We start from the raw sequence: 23,954 nt of genomic DNA on the forward strand, positions 1-23,954 counted from the left end.
CTTCCTTCTTGTAAAACTTTTGGCGACAAGACAATTTTTATATATCTCAAAATTACCCATTGAATCCCTTTCAACTATAGATATTTATCTACAACTTATGAGTTTTACACTTTCAAACAATTTGATGATATCCTAAATGTCGTTTTCAACCATCGATTTTATTACATCATTTATGGCATCAATCCACTTGAGAGTTAGAGCATAACATGACTTGACTAAGATCAATTAGACCTTCTCAGACAACCTAATATCATATTCATGTTTTTAAAGAAATATGACATAATCATATCAAATTATATTTTTTCTTTCTCTAGTGGATCTTCTTGATGACACTTCTTGAGGTTATTGAGTTTGACCTTTAGGTGGTGCTTGAGAGGGAATCTTAATGTTGTCTTGTCTTTTAATAATGTTAGGAGTAACATCATTATTTAATTACCATATCAGTTTCTTGAACAATGGTAAGTACAAAGGCTTATCTATTGTCAATAACAGATTATTCTTTAAAGACAACACTCTTTATGTTTCCTTCCCCTCCAAACTCAATTTCCTCAAGGAATTTTGCACGTCTCAAACATGATCTTAAAGTGGAATCGTAAAACTTATACATGTAAGAGCTTTAAATGTAACAAAAAAAATTATAACTAATTATCTTTAAGTCCAACTTACCTTCATGTAACCTATAAGACATTGCTTCGATTGAGCATCCCTAAATGTGTATATGTCTAATGTTGGAATTTTCCCGACTCATACCTATAGGGTAGTGACTACTTCAATTGGTACCCTAAAAGGATATAAATTGTATTCTTTAATGTTTTTCCCCAAAGCGACTTTGGTAGAGAAGAATTAAGCTTCTTACCATATTTGTATAAGTCTAGTTTCATCATTCTGCAACTTTGTTCATGTTAGGTTTGCCTAATATTAAATGTTGCAAAACAATTTCACAATTATTGAAAAATAACACATGGAGGACTTTAAATGTTGCACCTTATGTCATATATATCATAGTATTTCCCACGGTCACATTTGACAACCTTAATTTTTTTTTCTTTTTCTTAGTTGAAGTTCAACTTCATCTTTGAAAGACTAAATGTCTAGAGACCAAAACTTCTCATAATTTAAATAAAGAGGAATAATCTATTAACATAATAAAAATACATTTGTTTATTCCATGAATCCATAAGGAATAGAACACAAATATATGCATGTATTAATTCTAAGACATCCTTATTTCTTTCAGCACCTGAATTTCATTATGTTTGTTTATTTTCCCTTTATATACTCAATATAGACTATAAGGTCCAACCAATACAAAGGATCCATAATTTCCTATAACACAAGCATTCAAATTCTCTATTAAGAGATATGACTTAAGCACTTATGTTATAAAGTAACAAAATTCTCATTTAATTTTAAGTTTTGTTCCACCCAAAAAATGTTTGCAATAAGAACACTCAAATATCCACAAAAAACTCATAACTTGTAACATTTGAATCACACGAGAAACTAACTTTATTATTTCTAATTGAACAAAAATAACTGAATTTGTCCATATCAGAAATAAAATTTGATTTAATAAATAGCGCAATATATGTCTCAACTAAATTCAAATGAAATTGAGTCTTTTAAAGCAACATAAAATTTCTCATCATAGCTTCAACTATAACTTTATGTTATCGTTCACATAGAAAAACCTCTCATTATCACTTGGCGGATGACTCCATAGGTAGCATTGTATAGACATGCTTTTGTGAGTAGTAGAACCAAAATCTACCCACTAACGTCCTTCAGTACAAAACTAAATTAACTTTAAAACAAACCAAAATGATAAGTTTACCATTTTCACACACTAAATAGTGTAAATGAGACATTTTTTTATATGTCTCATCCTAGAAAAGTAAAAAGGAAATTCCTTATCTTGTTCTCTTGTTTCTTCTCTAGAAAAAAAAATTATGCAATATCTTCAACTCTCAATTGACTTCCCTCAAACTCTAAATTTTATACATGCAACTTTGGGATTTAAATAATATGAGTAATTTAAATCATAGTAATAACAACAACAACAATTAAAGAAGAGAACAATAAACATACGATGCACAAATAATCTTTATGGTAAATTTCGAGACCCAAACAAGATACCTAGCGCAAGTATGTAATTATTCTATCAAATTGTGTCTTCCTTTGGGTCGAGTATAATTCACATGAATAATTTCATGCAACATCCATGTAAATTCAATCAAATCAACTTACGCAACAGAGATTACTTTGGTAACATGTTGTTTCAATCAATTTAACCAAAAAATATAAGACAATTTAATATAATAAAAGGGAGGTCTTAAAATTACACAACTTTCACATATAATTTAGTTATATAAAAATATATATAACATAACATGCAAATATTTTGCAAAACAGACTCATCACAAGATACCTAACACAACATTAATTCCTAGAGAAATTAATTTGTAATTGGTACTCTCAATGCAATGATCAAATATTGACAATAAACTCTGTCAAATAATAGCATTTTTTGGACTGACTATTGTTCACATGAAAATACCTTTATAATTATTACACATTTATCATCATAGATACAAAATATTATTTGGCCAAATTGTGTCTTCCTTTGATTGAACACAATTTGCATAAATAATTTCATACAAAATCTATGCAATTTTAACTAAATCAATTTTCACAATAAGGATTACTTTTGCAATATATCATGTTAATCAATTTAATTAAAAAAATAATAGACATAAAAATAAATGAAAAGGATATGTTATTGCTAAATTTACACTCAATCATGATAGCAAAAAAATAAAAAACATTAATTACGACAAGTAAATATCATATCCTTAAATTATGTTTAATACTATCATTGATTTATACTTAAAATATCCCAAGTAAATATTGCATCCGTAAATAACGTTATCACAAATTTATAAAAGGAATTAAAAAAAATCATGTAAAAATTCCTAAAAGAAATCTTTAAAAGATTTTATATAAAAAATAATAATAAAATTATTCATAAAAAATATTTCCTTAATATTGATTTATGTTTGTGACGTTTGTGCAATGCACCTTGGAGACAGGAGAAACTTCACTTCACCTCTAACTTTAATTTGCTACCATGTTAGAAAACCAGAGTTATATAAATAAAATATATAATAATATTTCTCCTTTAATTTATTAGGATTACAAAAAATGTGAAACACAAATTTTATCCAAAAGAAAGTGAAACAAACCAATACACGAGTAGATGACATTAAAAAAGTCAATCGTCAGAAACCATGATCAGGAAAACAACAAAGCAACATTTTTTTTTCTTGATGAAACAGAAAAACAATCCAAAAACTTTAATTCCCAAAAGCTGACATATGCTCTTTTAAGTTTATATCCTCTAATTTAGTTATCTAACAACCCATTAATAATAGTTACTTGTTTAAAATTCAAGATATTTTATTAAATCAAAACAATTTCATGTGATTCATGGACTTCATAGTCTTTTAGTTACACTATTTTTTTTTGTGTGTACATGTGAATATAAAGAAGTATCTTAGTTTGTCACTTAAAATTATTTTTCTCTGAATTTAATAACACTAATAGGTGGACGGTCCTCTCCTAACAATAACTTCTCCACACACACTTTGTGGATTCAAACTCTTGAACACATGATTAAAGAATCCAAGTCCACCTACAAATTATGCATTTTTTTCTCATTACGAATTAGAATTTGAAGATGCAAGATATATTAAAAGAAAGTTTATGTATAAAGAGATATATGAGATAAAATTATATCGGAGTAATATCTATTTATTGTGAAGTTAAAAAAAGATAAAAAAATATGACTATTTTAGAGTCAACAAAAATTTATTATCTTTCTTTATTTTTACGAAAAAAAAATCAAAGGGAGTAATAATGACCGATAAATACAGATTAAGAATTAATAATCATAAACAAAGCTTACTTTCAAGCATCTGCGTGTCAAATATTAAACCCAAATGCGTAAACGATAACAATGATGATCTTTATTGCTCTAATTTATAATATCATCAAAAATTGCAAATCCACTACCAAAATACCATATATACAAATTCTCAAATCTCAACAATCTCTCCAAAGTCTTGAAGGAGAGAGCTTAATAGTTAAAATCCAACACGCTATCATGATTATTTTTTACCAGACATGGATACAGCTGGAGTTGGAATTGGAGTTGTACCACGATTCCCTGACGAAAGAACCACTTAACCCACAGTCCCAAAACCTAACGACGTTGCCGTTAAGCTCTGTCAAGTCCTGCCACGTGTACCACCCGTTCTCGTTCTCCCCGTTTCTCAACCGCAACAACCTCTCCCACCTCTTCCACCACTCCGTTTCGGTCCCCTCTTTCTCTTCCCACGCCGTTAACAACCCCTCACGCTCGCCGCACGTGCATTGCATGTCCATGTCCTTCTCGTAATAAACGGTAAGCTTCCCCTTCCTCGCGCCGTTTTCTCCTTGCAATAACGATGGAGAAAAAGGAACCAACACTGCATCTTGTTGCGTCGGCTCCGTTTTCTCCACCGTTAACAAATCCGCAACCCGGTCGGGCCTGATGGAAGGTTGGGCCTGGACTTGGGCCTCGGGCTTGGGCTCGGGCTTGAGACAGCCCGTGGAGCGAATCTTCCAGAAGCTGAAGGCGGCGGTTAAGAGAGCGAGCCAGGTCCACAAGTTGTTGAGGGCTGTGAGCAAGCCGAAGCTCAAGTAGTTGAAGGCTAGAGCCTCCACATTAGAATCCAACACATTCATTTTTATTTTATTTTTTCCTTTTATGGACTAATAACACTATTGGATTGGGAATTTAACAATTTTTGTGTTGTGAGAGATGAATTGATTGCGGGAGAGGAGAGGGAAGGATTTAAGGGTGGGAGAAGAGACAAGTGAGTTAGGGATCTCTAAGAAAGATGCCAGAATCGGGACCAAAGATGCCAGTTACAGTGTACGCTGTCTTGTCAATCGTCACAATAAATAAATAAATTAAATTATTATTTATTGCTGTTATTTTAAGAATTATATATATATATATATTGATAATACCATGTTGGAAGTAACACATTCACACGTGTGTGGTTAAGAATCTGTTTCAGACTCAGTTCCACTTTCGTCGCTCAGTCAGTGATGAAATTTCAAAATTCTACTTACATAGATTTGTAGTTTTTTAATTTGATTTACTAATGTTTTTCATTAAACGGAATATATAAATTAATTATATTACATGCTTTTTAGAAGTATAGTAAATTGGATCTCTGGAGTTAAAAATGAAGTTTGACACCTTGTGGTTACAGTCTCACAATCTCATCTCATAGTATATATTTGTTTTTTTTAAGATAATATATATGTTAAAAAATATATTCTTTTATTGGATAAATCAAATTCTTTACTTTTTTTTTAACGTTTAGCTGTAGAAATTTTACATTTATTTAAGCTATGTATTATCTTCATAGCGTAAGTCTCCTTACTCACTCCATTGGCATAATAATAATACTAATAATAATAATAATAATAATAATAATAATAATAATAATAATAATGATATATTGATGTGATTAATTATTTAGGAAAAGTCTTACACTTAGTTTGATACATGAGAAATATAATAGAAATAAACATGTGTCGACTTATTTATTCATTCTCAATGTGAATTTCATAATTATACCTGCATTGTAACAAGATGGCATAGAAACATAATTGGTAATGTTAAAACAGGATATGAGAGAAATAAAAGTGAATGAATCCCACATGCACTTTCTTATTTCTTTCCAAAACAACAAAGAAATGAATAGGAGAGATGTTAAAAAAATAACCAATTATGAATTGTTGATAATTGATTGTCTACAATTTTGTACCTGAACTAATATTGTTTGTTTGAAGGAGGCAATCAATTTTTTTAAACAATCAATTATTTAAAAACAAATAATTATTATTAAAAAATGATTTCAAATGATTTTTAATTATCTATTTTTCTTAAACCAAGCATATCTATTGTTACTCTATTCTTCATCTGTTCCTTTGGTTCTTACTTTTATTTGTTATTTTTCACATTTTTTTACCTTCCTCCCTACCAACATACACACAGTAGAATAAAAGAATATGATAGAGGAAATCTGAATTTTAGTGAGTGTGGGGTTATTTAAGTACACGTGGCTGCACGTAAGGATGTGTGCGAATCTTTTTTACATGACCTGCACCGAGAGAGATAAGTTCTGGTTGGACCACGATTCCTAGAGGTACGTAGTTATATGACTTTAGGGGGTCTCAGATTCATAATTTAATGAACTTATATTTAATTAACTTTTTAATGTATGGAAGAAAAAAAATATTGGTGGATGTGAGTCAGCGCCACTAGGAGAGAACAGCACAACAAAGTTATATATTATTATAAGAAAATGTTAAAATTCTTTGATAAAAATTAATTATTATGATAAATATTTCACAATATTATTATGATAAAGAAAAAAGTCAATATTACATAAACACTGGTTACGGGGAACGTGATTCCTTAGAATGGTGGTTGGTAGGGGCAATCCTTAGTTGGTGTCCGTCTGGATATGAACATTGATATGATTGATAGCATCCTATCTTTACTGAAAACATTCAATTAAACTACTTGCTTACGCACACCGAATTTTATTACTATTTACAAGAGTAATTGTATTTTGCTAAAAAAATTAAAATATTGCAATTAGTTAATTACATGATGTTTTAATTGTATAAAATAAAAAATAAATTAGACTGAACAAATTAAGTTTAAGTTCATTTATAATTATGATACTAAATAAATAAGTGGCATGTTAGTATGGCAATCGCACAGGTCGAGAATGGGCTTGGTCTTACATTTCAACGCATGTAATTGATCTGTGATTTTCAAGTCTAAATCAAATAAAATGTAGAAGCTACACAGATTAGTTTTCAAGTTAAAGTGAATCCAATCCTTCAAAACAAATAACTAAATATGCACTTACAGACATACCCATCATGCTTTGGCTCATTCCGGCTATTGTTTGGAGCGCATGTGTGAGTAAAAAGTCTCACATTATTAAATATGAAGGACAAGTTAAATAACCTATGACTAAAAAGGATTTACAGACCTAATGTCTTAACGCGTGTTTGAAAAAATGTTTTGTTCAGTGTAACAACGTTTTTTTCAAAAGTAACACTCTTTACACTTCTACGTTCATGTCTAGAAAATTATATTTTTTTTCCCGTTTAACGGGTTTTCCATGAGTATCCAAGCATGTTAATATTTTGGATTCTGTTACGGGAAATGTAAGGGAAGGGGTGTCAATAGCAAAGGAGGTGCAGGAAGCAAGGAGTGCGAGACCACGAAGGGAAAGGTCCACCCCAGCGTATCCAGAAGGTTACGACAGAAGCCATGCAGAATGGAACGTGTGAAGCTTATCGAGTGAGCCGTGAGCATGATCAAGGGGTTAGAAGGCTAAGATACCCTTCAGTTAGTTGTTTAGCTTCTGTTAGGGTTAGTTAGGATGAATCTAGAAGCTTGTAACCACCTATAAATATCGTGTAATCATCTGTTGAAAGCAGGAAATAATACTTGATCATTTCTTCCTTCTCTTGCTTCTGGGAGGTTTGCTTGGGCCTCGAAAGCCAAGCTATAACAGTGGTGCTTTCATTGAGCATCAATGGCGGATGGAACACGTTCTAAGGCATCATCAGAGCGTTTGGAAGATGCAATTGCCAAGCTCACTGCTTCGTAACTTGCTATGAATTCGAAGATTGATGATCTTCTCCATCGAATATCTCAGCTCGAAGCGAATCAACAACAACCACAGTCTCCGCCGTCGTCGTCCGCAGGACACACGCCACAGACTCAAACCGCCTTCCACCGTATGAAGCTTGATGTCCCGAGGTTTGATGGATCTGATCCAACCGGTTGGACCTTCAAAATTACGCAATTCTTTGAGTTTCATGCTACGCCGGATCACGAGAGGTTAACCATTGCCTCCTTCTACATGGAGGGACCAGCACTCGCGTGGTTCCAATGGATGCATCGAAATGCTCAGTTATCTTCGTGGTCAGCTTTTCTCCATGCTCTTCATTCACGATTTGCAACATCCACGTACGAAGATCCTACGGGATTACTCTGCAAATTGCAACAACGTTCGTCGGTATCGGCGTATCTTTCAGAATTCGAATCCTTGGCTAACAGGATAGTAGGGTTACCGGCTTCGTTCGTCTTGAGTTGCTTCATCTCAGGATTGAATCCAACGATTCGCAGAGAAGTACAAGTCTTACAATCGATATCGCTGGCTTAGGCAATATCCTATGCACGATTACAGGAAGAAAAACTTCTCGATGCCCACCGGCCGCCGCTGTATCGTCCACTAGTCTCCACAGGATCTCTTACCACACGTTCATCATCAAGCAACTCTACACAAACCTTGCTACCAACACCGGTACGAACTCCCTCTTCAATTCCTTTTAAACGTTTAACACCAGAAGAATTGGCCACGCGCAGGGAAAAGGGATTATGCTTTCACTGCAATGAGAAATTCTCTCGAGGCCACAAATGTGCATCTTCATTGTTTCTTTTAGTTATGGAGGATGAGGATACCATGATTGAAGCAGAGTCATTACGCGACTATACACCAACTCAGGAGTTGCTACCAGAATTGCCGCCGGCGCAGCTAAGCTTACATGCATTATCCGGCCACTTGGCACCAGAGACGTTACGACTTAAAGGCTTTATTAATGACCAACCTATCAACATCTTGATAGATGGAGGCAGTACTCATAATTTCCTCCATAATCGTGTGGTATTGAGCTTAGGATTAAAATCCAATGAAATAGCGCCGCTTAGGGTCACGATGGGGAATGGCGAGGAGATTCACTGTAATCAGTTGTGTACGACGGTACAGGTTCACATACAACAACATTCTTTCACTATTGACTTCCATGTATTACCATTATGTGGAGTTGATGTGGTCTTGGGGGTGCAATGGTTGAAGACTCTCGGCCCAGTCTTAACAGACTACGGCGCTTTAACAATGAAGTTCATCACTGGGGGTAAGCTCATTGAACTCCATGGAGATCGTGAGAAGGGAATCGAACAAGTGTCGCCATCTCAACTACGCAGGTTCGTATACACAAACCCTACTATGACCTTCTTCCATATTCGTGTCGAAACAGCAACCACACATAACTCTTCCCCAAACCATCCCTTATCGGCAATCAATAGATTGATTTCCAAATACGCTTCCCTCTTTCAACCTCCTACGACCCTGCCACCATCGCGATCCACATATCATACCATCAATCTATTGCCTAACTCAACCCCGGTGAATGTTAGACCATATAGATATCCTTACTTTCAGAAGAAGGAGATCGAAGAGCAGGTAGCTACTATGCTCGCGAAAAGGTTCATACAACCTAGCTCGAGTTCGTTTTCATCCCCAGTCTTGCTGGTAAGAAAGAAAGATGGATCATGGAGATTTTGTGTCGATTATAGGGCTCTTAATGCCATCACGGTCTGCGATCGCTTCCCCATACCCACAGTGGATGAATTGCTCGATGAGCTGGGTGGAGCACGGTGGTTCTCTAAGCTTGATCTCATGCAGGGATACCATCAAATATTGATGAACACGTCTGACATCTGCAAAATAGCATTTTGAACACATCAAGGGCATTACAAGTTTCGTGTAATGCCCTTTGGATTGTGCAACACACCTTCTTCCTTTCAGGCTACAATGAATCAGTTATTTCAACCATTCCTCAGGAAGTATATCATCGTCTTCTTTAACGATATCTTGATATACAGCAGGACCATACATGATCATCTTCTTCACTTGGAGACAACTTTTCAGGTTCTCGTGGAAGGGAAATTTTCTCTCAAGATTTCCAAGTGCATGTTTGCACAGGAACAATTGGAGTATTTGGGGTACATGGTGTCGTCGAGCGGGGTAATTGATGATCAGAGGATGTAATCGATTACCAGTGGCCAAATTCATTTCTGAAACAAATTTGCAAATTTTGAATTTAAAATTTAAAGCCTGTAATTGATTACACAAGACTTGTAATCGATTACCAGAAGTTTTAAACGTTTTATAACAGTTATGTAATCGATTACTAGTCAAATTTTCAAAAATAACTCCCAAGAGTCACAAAGGCCTATAAATAGGTGATTTGGAACACGAAATTCCTTAAGAGTTTTTTCTGAACAACATTGTCTTATCCTCTCACAACAAAATTATCTTATAACTCTCAAAATATTCCCTGGCCAAAACAATTACAAAAGGAATCTTAATTAATATTCAATTGTAATATTCTTCTCTTAAAGAGAAAATTCTTCTTCTTCTTATTCTTATTCAAAGAGATCTGTTTAAGAGACCGAGAGTCTCTTAAGTTGTAAGGTTATCTGAATACAAGGGAAGGGTTATCCCCGTGTGGTTCATACTTTGTAAAAGGCTTTTAACAAGATAGTGGAAATCTCAAGCGGGTTGCTTGAGGACTGGACGTAGGCACAGGGCAGGGTCAAACTAGTATAAAAACTGAGTTTTCATTTTCTCTTCCCTTAAACTTCTTTTATTTATTATTGTTTATATTTCGTTTTAAAGAAGTTTGTTTTGAACTTTTCTTAGAGTAATTCATAATAAGGGTTGAATTGTTAATTTTTTTTAATTGGAAAATAGTTTTTGTATCTTAATTCAACCCCCCTTCTTAAGATAACTGATACCACTTGTTTAACAAGTGGTATCAGAGCTTCATTCTTGTGTAAAGTTTAGAAGCTTCAAGAATCATGACCTCATCAACTATTTATTTCCCGAAGGGAATTCTATAAATAGGCCTTCTATTTTTAATGGCGTGGGTTACCATTATTGAAAAACCCGCATGCAAATTTTTATAGAGGTTATAGATCTGAATATATGGGAAGCCATAGAAATTGGGCCCTACATTCCCACTATGATGGCAAGAAATACATCCATAAAAAAACCTAGGGAAGAATGGAGTGAGGAGGAAAAGAAATTAGTTCAATACAATTTAAAAGCCAATATAATTACATCTGCTTTAGGGAAGGATGAGTATTTTAGGGTATCAAATTTTAAAAGTACAAAAGATATGTGAGATACCCTACAGGTAACACATGAAGGTACAACAGGTGTAAAAAGATTTAGGATAAATACATTGACTCATGAATATGAATTATTTAAAATGAATCCAAATGAAAGCATACAGGACATGCAAAAGAGGTTCACACACATAATTAATCATCTTGCATCTTTAGGAAAAATATTTTCAAATGAAGATCTTATCAATAAAGTTTTGAGATGCTTAAACAGGAAATGACAACTCAAGGTAACAACCATTATTGAATCATGAGATCTATCTAACGTGTCTCTTGCTACCTTGTTTGAAAAGTTACAGGAACATGAAATGGAATTGATGAGATTGAATCAACATGAAGAGAATGATAAGAAAAATAAAGGACTAAAGGGGAATTAAAATATAAAGTATAGGAACTAAAAATATCATTTTTAAATTATAAAGACTAAAAGAGAATTAAAATGTAAATTATAAGTACTAAAAAGACCATTTCTAAACTATAAGGATTATAAGAGAATTAAAATGTAAATTATAGAGACTAAAAAATTACTTTCAAACTATAAAAACTAAAAAGTAATGACGAAATTATAAGGAATAAATTAGTAATTAGACCTAAAAAAATTATTAACTAACCTCATTCCAATTAAATTGGTGAAATTAACTTGCATGCCTTGTTTTGCAACTCTGACATTGTTATTTTGGGGTCCACAATTATGTGGCTTGCCTCCAAAACATAATAAATTAAGTGATAGAAGTGTTAACTAGCCACTTTCAACTTGAGAAAAAATAATTAATCAACAAATAAGAGAATGATTGTTCTAGTTTCACCCTGAAACCCAACTTTCATTTTCATAAAAACTAGATTTAATCCCGCACATTGTGCGGGTGTTTTAATTATAAGAGTGAGATTAAGATGGAGGTTTTTTTTTTCCGTAAATATACCTTCTCTCTCCTACTTTTTTTTAATCTACACTACTTTGTAAATTAATTTTCAATATATACTACTTGGGAATTTCTCTCTCTCTCTCTCTTTTTTTTAATTTAAAATATTATAAAATATAAATACTATATTATATAATTTTTTAATTGATTTTAAAATTACTTATTTATTAAATTAAATTTTATAATTTTGTTTTTTATTTTTTTAATGAAAAATTATACAGATAAAGAAAAATAAAAAAATTGGATAAAATTAGAGTACAATTTTTTAGTTACTTTTTGTATGTACTTTTGTAGTTAAATTTATGTGTTGTTGATATTTTTTTTGTTATGTTCGTTAATTAAAAAATAAGAAAATTAGTTAGTAGTATTAAAATAAACTAAAAAATACATTAAAAAATAATTGATACATCTATCTTATACAATAGACATAAAGATTCAAAGAATAGTAATTGTTATATTGAAAATATCTTTAAAAATATTTATTTAGTAGTTATTTTGACTTAAGTGATAAGAATTAATATTTTTATTATTTAGGGCTTTGAGATATGAAAAGAAAAGATTAAAATATCCAAAAAGACACTGATAACAGTTAAATATGCGCTATTTTTTATAATAAAAATATATTAAAAATATCTTTAAAGTTATTTTTTGCTGCCACCCAAATCAATGTGACAAGAATATGTGAATGAGATCAGTGGGGTCCTAATCCAAGGAGAAAGAGGACGACAAAGGATCGTCCCGTTTCAACTCGTATTCCTACTAAGATGGACGAAGAAGAGAATGAACGGAAAAGTAGAAAAAATATAGAATTTGTCGGCAACATGATCATAACAGAAACAATTGTTTTAACATATCTTCATCTTAAATTTTTCCTTAGACAAGTGTAATTGTTTAAGTATTTTATTGATAATTGAATATAATATTCTTCTATAAATAAGTTGTTAAACAAAAAGTCTTATCATTTTTAATTGAATCTAATGACATAAATGAACTAATTATATTTAATAATATAATTATATTAAAAAATTCAGATTTTAAATAAAAATATTCACCTAAAAATATGTTAAGTAAATTAAATAATAAAACAAAATAATTATATTTAATAATATCATTTTCATTAAAAAATTTAAAAATCAAAATTAGAAAATTTAATTTAATAAATAAGTAATTTTAAAACCAATTAAAAAAATTATATAATATAATATTTATATTTTATAGTATTTTAAATTAAAAAAAACAAAAAGAAGAGAAAAAATTTCAAATAATGTATATTGAGAATTAAATTACAAAATAATATAAACCGAGAAAAAACAAGATAGAAAAAATGTATTTACGATCTTAAGATAAACAATCTTGATGAGTTCTACAATCACCACAATTTTTTGAGAATTTTTTGTTTATAGTTCTGAAATGTTCCTTTATTTCTAGCTAACCACACAAACCACAATGTTGCAAACCATACCACATTCCACATTCTAGATTTTCTTTTGCACTTTAGTACTATTTAACAAACTTAAGAATTGTAGTCATTATGATCAGGGTGAGTTTGAGAAAGAATATTGCATCCCAGCACTATGCAAGACAATCCGTACACTCTTCCCGATGTTTTGCATAAGACATGTTTTACAAATTTGTGGCAGTTTTTTTAAAAATGTTTTTGACGGTTTTTTAATCCTAAAAATTATTGACAACAATCGAATCTCGTACGAACAAAAAAAAATATTTCAACCATTTATTTATTATCACTAATCTCTTTGTACATTTGATACAATTTAATTTTGCTTATATCCCTTTTCTCAACACCAGCGGGAAACAAAAAAGTTATCCCAGCTGTATGTTTGTATTTTTATTTGGTTATTATATTTATTGTGGTAAAATTTATACATTGCAACAATTTCTCTTATTATATACATTGATACATTGATGTACATATTATGAACATGCAGTTTTACAGTAATATATTTTGAATATTTGTTTATCTATTCCATTAGATAAAATATATGTTTGTCTATAAGTATTTTTTTTACTTCTCGAAACATTTAATGCTAATTTTTTAGAAATATGAATGGTTTTGTCATCTTTTAAAACTGTCATTAATTGAGAAACCAAATAATAATTGTATCTCATAAACATTTTTTTCACTGAATCACATAAACATTTTTATTCCTTTGCAAATAAAAAAACAGGTGTAATGGTTATTATTTTTAGTTAACTATAGAAAAGATATCAATGAAATAAAAAAATAAACTTGAATAGTTTTAGATGTTTGCCTTGTAAAGATTTTCTCAATTAATTATACTTACCAATAAATTTTTTAATATTTTTCCTTTTTAAATTTGAGAATCTCAACTGAAATAAGTTAATACTATTTATCGTATTAGCTTGATCTAACTTCAACTCAAATACATTTCTTTTTAATTTTATCGTATAATTTTTTAAGATATATTTTTTATATCTAATTAAAAATCTCAATGGAAATAAGTTCTCATTTATTTTATAAGTATACTCTAATCTCATATGAAATACACATCCTTTTAATAAAGAAGCATAACAAAAATAATTATATTAAAAATGGGGAAAATATAGAAAAATTGAAAAGATTAATTAATTATATTTAATAAGTTTAATAACATATTTTTAATAATTTTAAAAAGGAAAACATAGATTTTGTTCATTTCTTTAGAATTTTAAATATTTTTTATTATTAATTTTTTTTTCATTTTTAAAAATTTAACTCAGATAAACTGAAAAAGAAAAATCAACAACAGTCATATTCATTAGTTGTGATAAGTTAAAAGGAGAGCTTTCATGAGCGGTAGTTAATTTTGATTTTAAAAGTAAATCTGATTTTAAAACTACCCATTTATTATTTTCATATTTAATTGTGCCAAGTAAGCTTTACCCATTTTTTTTAGATCAACATCAGGTAACGTGGTCTCTTTGAACTATAGATGAATACATTGACAACAAAATGATTAGTATATATATATATATATATATATATATATATATATAACTAATTTCCAAAGTGAGATGGTTACAGCAAATCATAAGCTCCAATTCACAATCTTGTTATTTTTTTCTTTAAGCTTGTTGCATAAAAATTTATTAATTGGTTGAGTGAAAAAGTTTTGATCAATAGCTCCCTTGGGTATAGTTCTTAGGAAACTTGCACAAAAAAGTAAGATTGATAATTAGTTACGTGACGGTATAATGTTTACTTATTTGTAAGAAGAGCCTTAGTAGCAACTTTCCAAATCACAATTCTACAAGGTGTTCATGTTTCCAAGAAAAGTTTATTCTAAAATTACAATATGTCAATATGAATTCATGATATCATATAAATTTGATACTCACATAAAGTTAAGAGTGAATGTTTGAAAGTTAGCGGTTAGCTTATTTATGTACAGATTTGTTATGAAACCTTCAAAGTACATCATCTTTATAATTGTTTACTTTGAATTATTTTAAACAAATAAAATATAAACACCCTTTTGACATGCACCGTAAAGCAAATCAGCTGGGAACAAAGACGTTAGATACGGTTCTTTTGTTTTGATTTTGTCAACACAAAAACCTGAAAGAGGCCACATTAGAGATGTGCAGTTATGAAAGAAATAGTTATCTTCAAAGATCACGGAGTTAGATAATATTATATATGAATTATAGAAGAGGTGTAAATGATGATGACCTTATAAAGGAGAATCTATCTGCCATTTTCTTTTTTTCTTTTTTTAATTTGTAGAAATGTCAAAGTTTGTTGCACGGGATTAAAGATGCCCATGAGGTCCATCTCTAGTACTCTACCTATTTTGAAAAACTACAACAAACACCAAGCAAATTTCAGCTTTGAAACAAACTTGGAATGGCACTTGGTAGACCCTGTAGAATCTGTCATAGATTAAGCAATCAATATATAAAATAATTGAAATAAGAGTGATTGTTATATAATTATAAAAACTTTAAATAAATATAGAAACTATAGACGGTTGCATCAATAATATACAAAAGATAGCAAACATCAATGGAGAACTATGCGATTCACCATCTACATTTTCGTCCTCCATACTCTCTCTCAAGTTCCTACAACAAACATACAGATTATATAATGTAAGATCAAAGATGTTGCATAATGATTAGGAGATATAGGCTATTCCATGCTTTTGAAGGCAACATGAGTTTTACACTGTCAATCCCATAACCAACAATTGATCAATCATATAAAACCAAAATATATAAATTAACTGAAGATACTCACATCGCTATGGGAGATAATGACAAAATTGACTTGGTGGCCAGAATTGAAGAAGACAAAATGATAATGAAACTGACAAAAACACAAAAATAGAAAGAAGTCAATTGAAGAAGGCAAAAAAGAATCAAAGAGATAAAAAGAAGAAGGTGCTTCGGTAAATTTAAGAGCATCTCCAACGACTAAAGATCTCATTGTGAGATCTTAGCTACTTTTTAATGGACTTTGCAATATCACATCACTTTTAAGATCTCCTTCATTTTTTACTCCAATAGTAGATCTCATTTTGAGATCTTAAATTGTTTTTTTTTTATTTTCCTTCATCACCCCACCCTCTCTCTTCCCTAATTTTTTTTCCTTTCTTTCTCCACCCCAACCCTATCCTTCCTCTCTTCCTTTTTTCATTTCAGGTCCTCACCTTCCCCCCACCCTTCCTTCTTTCGCCACCCACCTCCTCTCTCTGCACACCCTCTGCTCTGCCCCCACCTCCTTCCTCTGTGTCGTTCTATATTTGCATCGACGAATAGGGAGAGGAAATAGGCCTAAGAGGGTGCTGTTCTTCCATTTGTTCCACGGAGGAGTTAAAAAATGGAGAGAAAAAAATGAATATGTCCTTTCTTCTATTTGTTAATATTTGGTTAATTAAGGGCATAATGGTTAAATAAAAGTAGAGACTAAAAGCAATTAACAAAAGTAGTATCCCCTTTATCTATCTACTATCTCTATGCTTTCTCCTTCCAAAGAAACTTGAGTTTGCTCTCGTTCTCATTTTGTTGCGATTTTAACACAACTGTTAGACTTGGCTTTCGAGGCCCAAGTAACCTCCAGGAGAGAGAGATATCGAGAGAGAGAAAGGGAAACTAAGGAAATGCTTTTTCTGTTATTATTCACGAGCGCTTTCTTACATTTTATAGACATTCTGTTCTCAACGTCATAACAGAAATGCTAATAGATAATATTCCTTATTCCTCCTAAGCTTCTAGAAGATACCTATGCCAACCTTATGCACTTGCATGCACACGTGAACGCTTATGCCGCTAGCACATAATCCTTCAGATGACTAGGGGTGTGGCCTTGCCTCTTGGGCCTTCCTGCAGCTAGCTCCTTGCTGTTATTTGTGTTGAGCCTGGCAACTTGTGACTCATTATTGCTACTTGTAACATTCCCGCGTGCTTCAAACAACACCTTGTCCTCAAGGTGGTGAAGGTTTTAAAGGTTCGTCCATTCCTCCCACGACGTCTCGTTAGGGTGAAGACCCTTCCACTGCACTAACACAAACTACTTTGGCCCGGTATCTGACAGAATAGTTTTGTGAGCCAGGATAGCCAATGGTATTGGAACTGGTTGATTATCAACCGCCACTGGTGGAAGGTCCATAACCTGCACCGTATCTCGAGGTCTGATGAAGGGCTTTAAAATGGAACAATGAAACACTGGATGAATGCGAGAGTGCTCTGGTAGCGCAAGCTTGTAAGTGACTGGACCCATCCTCACACTAATTCGAAAAGGCCCATAAAAACACTTTGAAAGCTTGGACTGGGCTGTACCCGACACTGTGGACTGTCGGTACGGCCGTAGTTTGACCAAGACCTATTCTCTAACCTGGAACTCATGGTCCCGACGGTGTCCGTCGATGATCGCTCTCATACGATTCTGGGCTTTCTGTTGCTTTTGTCGGAGTAAGGCAAATACGGCCTCCCTTTGGCTGAGTAATTCATCTACTGCATCAACCTTTGATGTGCCCGTCAGGTACTGCGGAAAGCTCAGAGGTTTGCAGCCAAAGGTTACCTCGAACGGTGTCAATCCTGTGGCTGAGTGAGTGGACGTATTGTATGACCACTCAACCCACAACAGGAAATGCCCCCACGTACTCGGCCGTCGGTGGATGAACACTCGTAAGTACTGCTCAATGACTCTGTTGGCAACTTCAGTCTGCCCATTCATCTGAGGATGATACGCAGAACTCATTCTGAGCTTAGTGCCACTTAGGGAAAATAGTGCCTGCCAGAATTTGCTGATGAAAAACTGGTCTCTATCGGATGTAATGCTTCTGGGCATGCCGTGAATTTTGCCCACTATCTCTATGAACAGCTGAGCCACACCTTGTGATGTGTGGTGAGGAGGAAGTATGTCGAGATGTAACCCCTTGGAGAAGCGATCCACAACCACGAAGATGCATGTGTTGCCGCGGTAGGCTGGCAGCCTTACTATGAAGTCCATTGAAAGGTCTTCCCACGGTTGCGACGACACCGATAATGGACATAGTAAGCCTCTGGGCTTTGCAGGTTCATATTTTACAAGTTGACAATCCAAACAGCTTGCAACAAACTTTCGAGTGTCAACAACCATGGTGTTCCAAATAAAGTTCTCAGTGACGCGATTCAAGGTCTTACGAAAACCCATATGACCCCCAGTTGGTGATTGATGAAACTCCGCCAGTAAGGTCTTGATGAATGAACAATCTGAGGGAAGCCAAATGCGACCCTGATCTAAGATGAAATGAGGAGTCAACGAATGATCAAGGTATGCTATCGTATCAGTGCATATCTTTTCCTTCAAAGTTACAAACTCATTATGTGTCTGCAACTCTTTGCACAAGTCCTCAAGGAAGGTGAAATGTGGCATTGAAAGAATGAAGAACGAGGCAGTAGCTGACCCCGATTATTGTGATAACGCATCTGCAACTACATTGCTTTTTCCTGCTCTATACTGGATAACATAATTAAATCCTAGCAAGCGTGCTAAGAACCTATGTTGTTCAGGTGTTTGAATGGCCTGATTCATAAGCTTCTTTAGGCTTCGATGATCTGTTAATATAACAAAATGATGACCTAACAGGTACTGCCTCCATTTCTTGACGGCAGCGGTGATGGCGGCGAGCTCGCGAACATACATGGAGGATCGGAGCAACTTGGGACAAAATTGTTTGCTAAAGAAGGCAATTGGGTGTCCTTCTTGAGAGAGTACTGCACCCATATCCGAACCCGAAGCATCTGTTTCTACCGTAAAGGGCTTAGCAAAATCAGGGAGTGCAAGTACTGGGGCCATAGTAACTGCATCCTTAAGAGTTTGAAATGCATGCTCAGCTTCTGGTGACCACATGAAGTCTGCCTTGGTTAAGAGTTGCAAGAGGGATGCGACCATAGCAGTGTAACCCCTTATGAACCTGCAATAAAATCCCACGAGGCCAAGGAACCCCCGTAAAGCTCGAGTTGTGCGCGGTTGCGGCCACCTTTGGATGGCTTGAACCTTTTCTGGTATGGGTTGTACACCATTGCCGGAAACAATGTGCCCTAGGTAATCTATATGCTTCTGCGCGAATGAACATTTAGTGAACTTGAGAGTAAACTTACCATCCATTAACACTTGAAATGTAGTTTCTAAATGATTCAAATGTTCCTCCAGATTTTGACTGTATATCAATATATCATCGAAGAAGACGATGATATATTTTCGCAGATAGGGTTGAAACAAGCGGTTCATCATTGCCTGAAATGATGAAGGGGCATTACAAAGCCCGAAAGGCATCACCCGAAACTCATAGTGTCCATGGTGAGTGCGGAAGGCGGTTTTGCTCGTATCAAATTCTTTCATCAGAATCTGGTGATACCCTTGCATCAAGTCCAGCTTAGAAAACCAGACTGTGCCTCCAAGTTCATCCAATAATTCATCCACCGTAGGTATAAGGAAGTGATCGTGAACTGTAATCGCATTGAGTGCCCTATAATCAACACAAAAACGCCAAGTTTCGTCGTGCTTCTTCACTAACAAAACTGGAGATGAGAAAGGACTCGAACTATGTTGTATGCGGCCTTGACTGAGCATGGAAGCTACTTGATTTTCTATCTCTTTCTTTTGATAGTAAGGATAGCGGTAGGGTCTAACGTTAATAGGGGCTGAGTTTGGGAAAAGTGTGATGGTGTGGTCTATGGGTCGAGATGGAGGTAAGGTCAACAATGGTTGAAACAAGGAAGAGTATTTGGTGAGGATCTTCTGGATTGTTGGTATAGGGTGAGCCAAGGGTAACAATGTTGTGGTGTGAGGTTCCATCTGAATGTGAAAATAAGTGCTAGTGTTACCTGTGTCTACCAAACGATGCAACTGGGATGGTGAAATCTGATCAATAGACGTATCGCGATCCCCCATAAGTTTAATCAACTTGCCATCATAAATGAATTTCATAGTAAGAGTTGTGTAGTCTGTTAGGACAACCCCAATGATTTAAGCCACTTCACTCCTAGGACTATGTCAGCCCCTCGAATGGGTAGCACATGGAAATCCACCTTGAAATCATGCTTCTGAATCTGTGTTGATACATCCATGCATACCTGGTTGCACTGCAGCTCCTCACCATTGCCCATCGTCACTTGTAGTGTGGAAGTATTTTGGGGAAGCAACTTCAGAGAAGAGACCAGCTTCTGTTGCAGGAAATTATGTGTACTCTTGCCATTGATGAGAATCTGGACACAGTGATTCTCAATTAAGCTGGTGAGGCGTAAGGTTTCCAGAGCTCCTTAACCTGAGAGCGCATGCAGGCTAATCTGGGCCGGTGACGGTTCTTGCGAAGAAGGAGGAAGAGTTGGCGACAAAGGCTCGGGATCGATTTCTTGAGCATACTCATCCTCCTCCGTAACAAACAAGAACAAGGAAGAAGTGCATTTATGACCACGAGAGTATTTCTCGTCATAGTTGAAACATAGACCTTGTTCTCGACGAAGAGCTAATTCCGTCGGAGTCAATCGTTTGAAAGGAATGGTGGAGGAGCATGCTTTGGTCAAGGACGGAAGCAAGGACGATTCTGAAGGATTAATCCTAGGAGGAGGTTTGAGTCGTGAAGGAGGGGAGATAGAGGTCATAGTAGGTGAAGATTGAACCCTCGGCCGACGACTATCTAGCAACTTCTCCTCATGGAGTCTTGCTAACGAAACTGCTTGAGCCAAGGAATGAGGCTGCATGACTTGCACCTCCCATCGAATCGCAAGACTCAGTCCAGATACAAAATAACTAAGCATAAACGGCGCCGGAAGGCCGATAACTTTATTAGCGAAAGCTTCGAACTCTGAGAGATGCGCCGAAACAGTTGAACGCTGCGTCAATTTACAAAGTACTCCAGTAGGATCTTCGTAAGCTGAAGACGAAAACCGTGCGTGGATAGCATATAGAAAAGCTGACCAAGAAGACAATTGGCCACTGCGATACATCCATTGAAACCATGCTAAAGCAGGACCTTCCATGTAGAACGAAGTGATCGTAAGCCGATCATGGTCTGGTGTCACATGATATTCGAAGAATTGCATAATCTTGAATATCCATCCTTCAGGATTTGATCCATCAAAGTGAGGAACCTCCAGCTTCAGCCGATAAGCAAAATTTGTGGTTGCGGCGACTGACGGACTTGCAAACGCTGGTGTAACCTGAGGATTGGTATGCGAGGTCTCCAACTGATTCATACGGTTAAGAAGCTCGTCGAACTTTGAAGTAATAGACGCAGAAAGCTTCACGAAGGCATCTTCCCAACGATCAACATTGGTTTTGGATCGTGTAGCTTTGGCCATGGCAGAAATCAATGAAAGCACCAATGTTAGACTTGGCTTTCGAGGCCCAAGTAACCTCTAGGAGAGAGAGATATCGAGAGAGAGAAAGGGAAACTGAGGAAATGCTTTTTCTGTTATTATTCACGAGCGCTTTCTTACATTTTATAGACATTCTGTTCTCAACGTCCTAGCAGAAATGCTAACAGATAATATTCCTTATTCCTCCTAAGCTTCTAGAAGATACCTACGCCAACCTTATGCACTTGCATGCACACGTGAACTTTTATGCTGCTAGCAAGTAATCCTTCAGATGACTAGGGGTGTGGCCTTGCCTCTTGGGCCTTCATGCAGCTAGCTCCTTGCTGTTATTTGTGTTGAGCTTGGCAACTTGTGACTCATTATTGCTACTTGTAACAACAACCCTAACTCGTACATTGTGAAGATTTTTTTTCTCCTATTAGCATTCTTGTTGTGATTTAAAATCAAAACACTAACTACTTGCTTTCAATTTTGCTTATGTGCTTCAATTGAGAAATGAAATTGTTTGCAGATCCATGGTCCTTTTAGCTATAATTCATATTCAAATACTATTCAATGCGAAGTGAGGTTTCAACTCAAATGCTTGGATCTGTCATTGGTAAATCACCACTCATTTTATCTTGCTAATAATTTTGTTTCTTGTTTTTGCTAGCAATTTCAATTCTGTTATGTTTATTTTTGGTTCCCGATAGCATAGTGTTCTCAATTCAAGGCTTCAAGTTGCTATGTCTCTTAGCATTGGTTGGTTGATAAGCTTTTTGGAAGATATCAATTTTTTTTTCCAAATTTTGAGATTTACTGTGAATGGAGGTGAGTCTATGCATGATGTAAGTAGGTCCTTTGTTTGATTTGAATGTGTTTTTCATTGTTATTGTGAAACTATCAATTTTGAAATTGTGAACCAATCCATGAATTGTCTGAACTAGGGATTTTGCACCATTAGGTGGTTGAATTAAACTTAATAGGCATTCTTTTAAAGATTTTATGACATTTAATTTTCTTTCAAACTATTTACCGCTGTTATGCTGACTATTTCCTTTGATTAGGTAGTTTCTTTGTGTTTGCTGGTGTTAAAGAGACCTCATGAAGGTATTTACTTGTACAAAGAAATGATTGAGTGGTGTAATTAAGCTTTGCTCTTGTCTCTTTCTTCTAGTTAGGCATTGAATTTATGTATTTTTAGGTACAATTGTTACTAACGGTTGTTATCTTTCTCTTCTAGTTAGCCATTGAGTTTATTTGTTTTGCAAGATAAATTTGTTTACAAAAGAATGAAAATATCTCAGTAATAAGAATCAAGAACAATTTTTCCTAAACCTTAAATTATTAGAAGACTGTTAAATCATTGGTAAGTGTACCAAATTGTCACAAGTAGTAAAGTTACTAGGAAATCCAAGTGTCAAATTCACAGGGACTTTGTTCCTACTTGAGTTGGTGCATATCCCAAGCCAGAGAAGAGTAAAAGAGATAAGGAATTGTAGATGTAAAATTTAAAGAAAGTAAGGGATAAAAAAGATAAGAAATTTAAAATAGAAGATAAAGAGAGACAAGAGATAAGATAAAAATTTAAAGATAAAAAAATAGAAGATAAGATAGGTAAGATATTTTAAGGTAAAAACAAGAAAAGTAGAAGATAAAAATAATGATAATACATTTGAATGCTTAAAGATAAATTCAAAATTTAAAATATGTTGGAACCTAGCATGCCAAAATTATGATGCAATGTTAATAATTTTTCTTTATCTAATGTTATCCCAGTTTCCACCCACACATCTACTATGATACTCTATCTTTGGTTCCCCATATGAAGAGTCTAATTTATATGTTTTCTCTCCCAAATTCCTTTGCAAAGATAAAATAGTAAATTGCATTAAGATTAAAGATGCATGAAATAGGCTAAACAAAAATCACTTTATTCCTTGCAAAGATTTCATTTAGATGCCCTTTCCCAATTCTTTAGAAAATAACTATTTTCCAATGCATTACTTCCTAAACAATGCATGAGTATGGGTGATCAGACTATAATCGGCAACAATAAAGTACAGAAAAGAATAATAAAAACCAGAATTGCATTAAATAGATAGTAAGGAAGA

General features: G+C 34.0%; 1 protein-coding gene across 1 annotated transcript; it reads right to left on the bottom strand.

The window, feature by feature from the left end:
• Positions 1-4,003: 4,003 nt before the first annotated feature.
• On the bottom strand, positions 4,004-5,032 carry LOC100817225 (uncharacterized). Its single transcript, XM_003546474.5, has one exon. The coding sequence runs from the start codon at positions 4,783-4,785 to the stop codon at positions 4,174-4,176; it is 612 nt and encodes a 203-aa protein (XP_003546522.1). The 5' UTR covers positions 4,786-5,032; the 3' UTR covers positions 4,004-4,173.
• Between the last annotated feature and the right edge of the window lie 18,922 nt (positions 5,033-23,954).

This window comes from Glycine max, chromosome 15 (genome assembly GCF_000004515.6).
Source record: "Glycine max cultivar Williams 82 chromosome 15, Glycine_max_v4.0, whole genome shotgun sequence".
Lineage (NCBI taxonomy): Eukaryota > Viridiplantae > Streptophyta > Magnoliopsida > Fabales > Fabaceae > Glycine > Glycine max.

What these genes read in the sequence shown, in the direction of transcription:
- LOC100817225 (XM_003546474.5), bottom strand. Translation starts at nt 4,785, where the DNA reads ATGAATGTGTTGGATTCTAATGTGGAGGCTCTAGCCTTCAACTACTTG.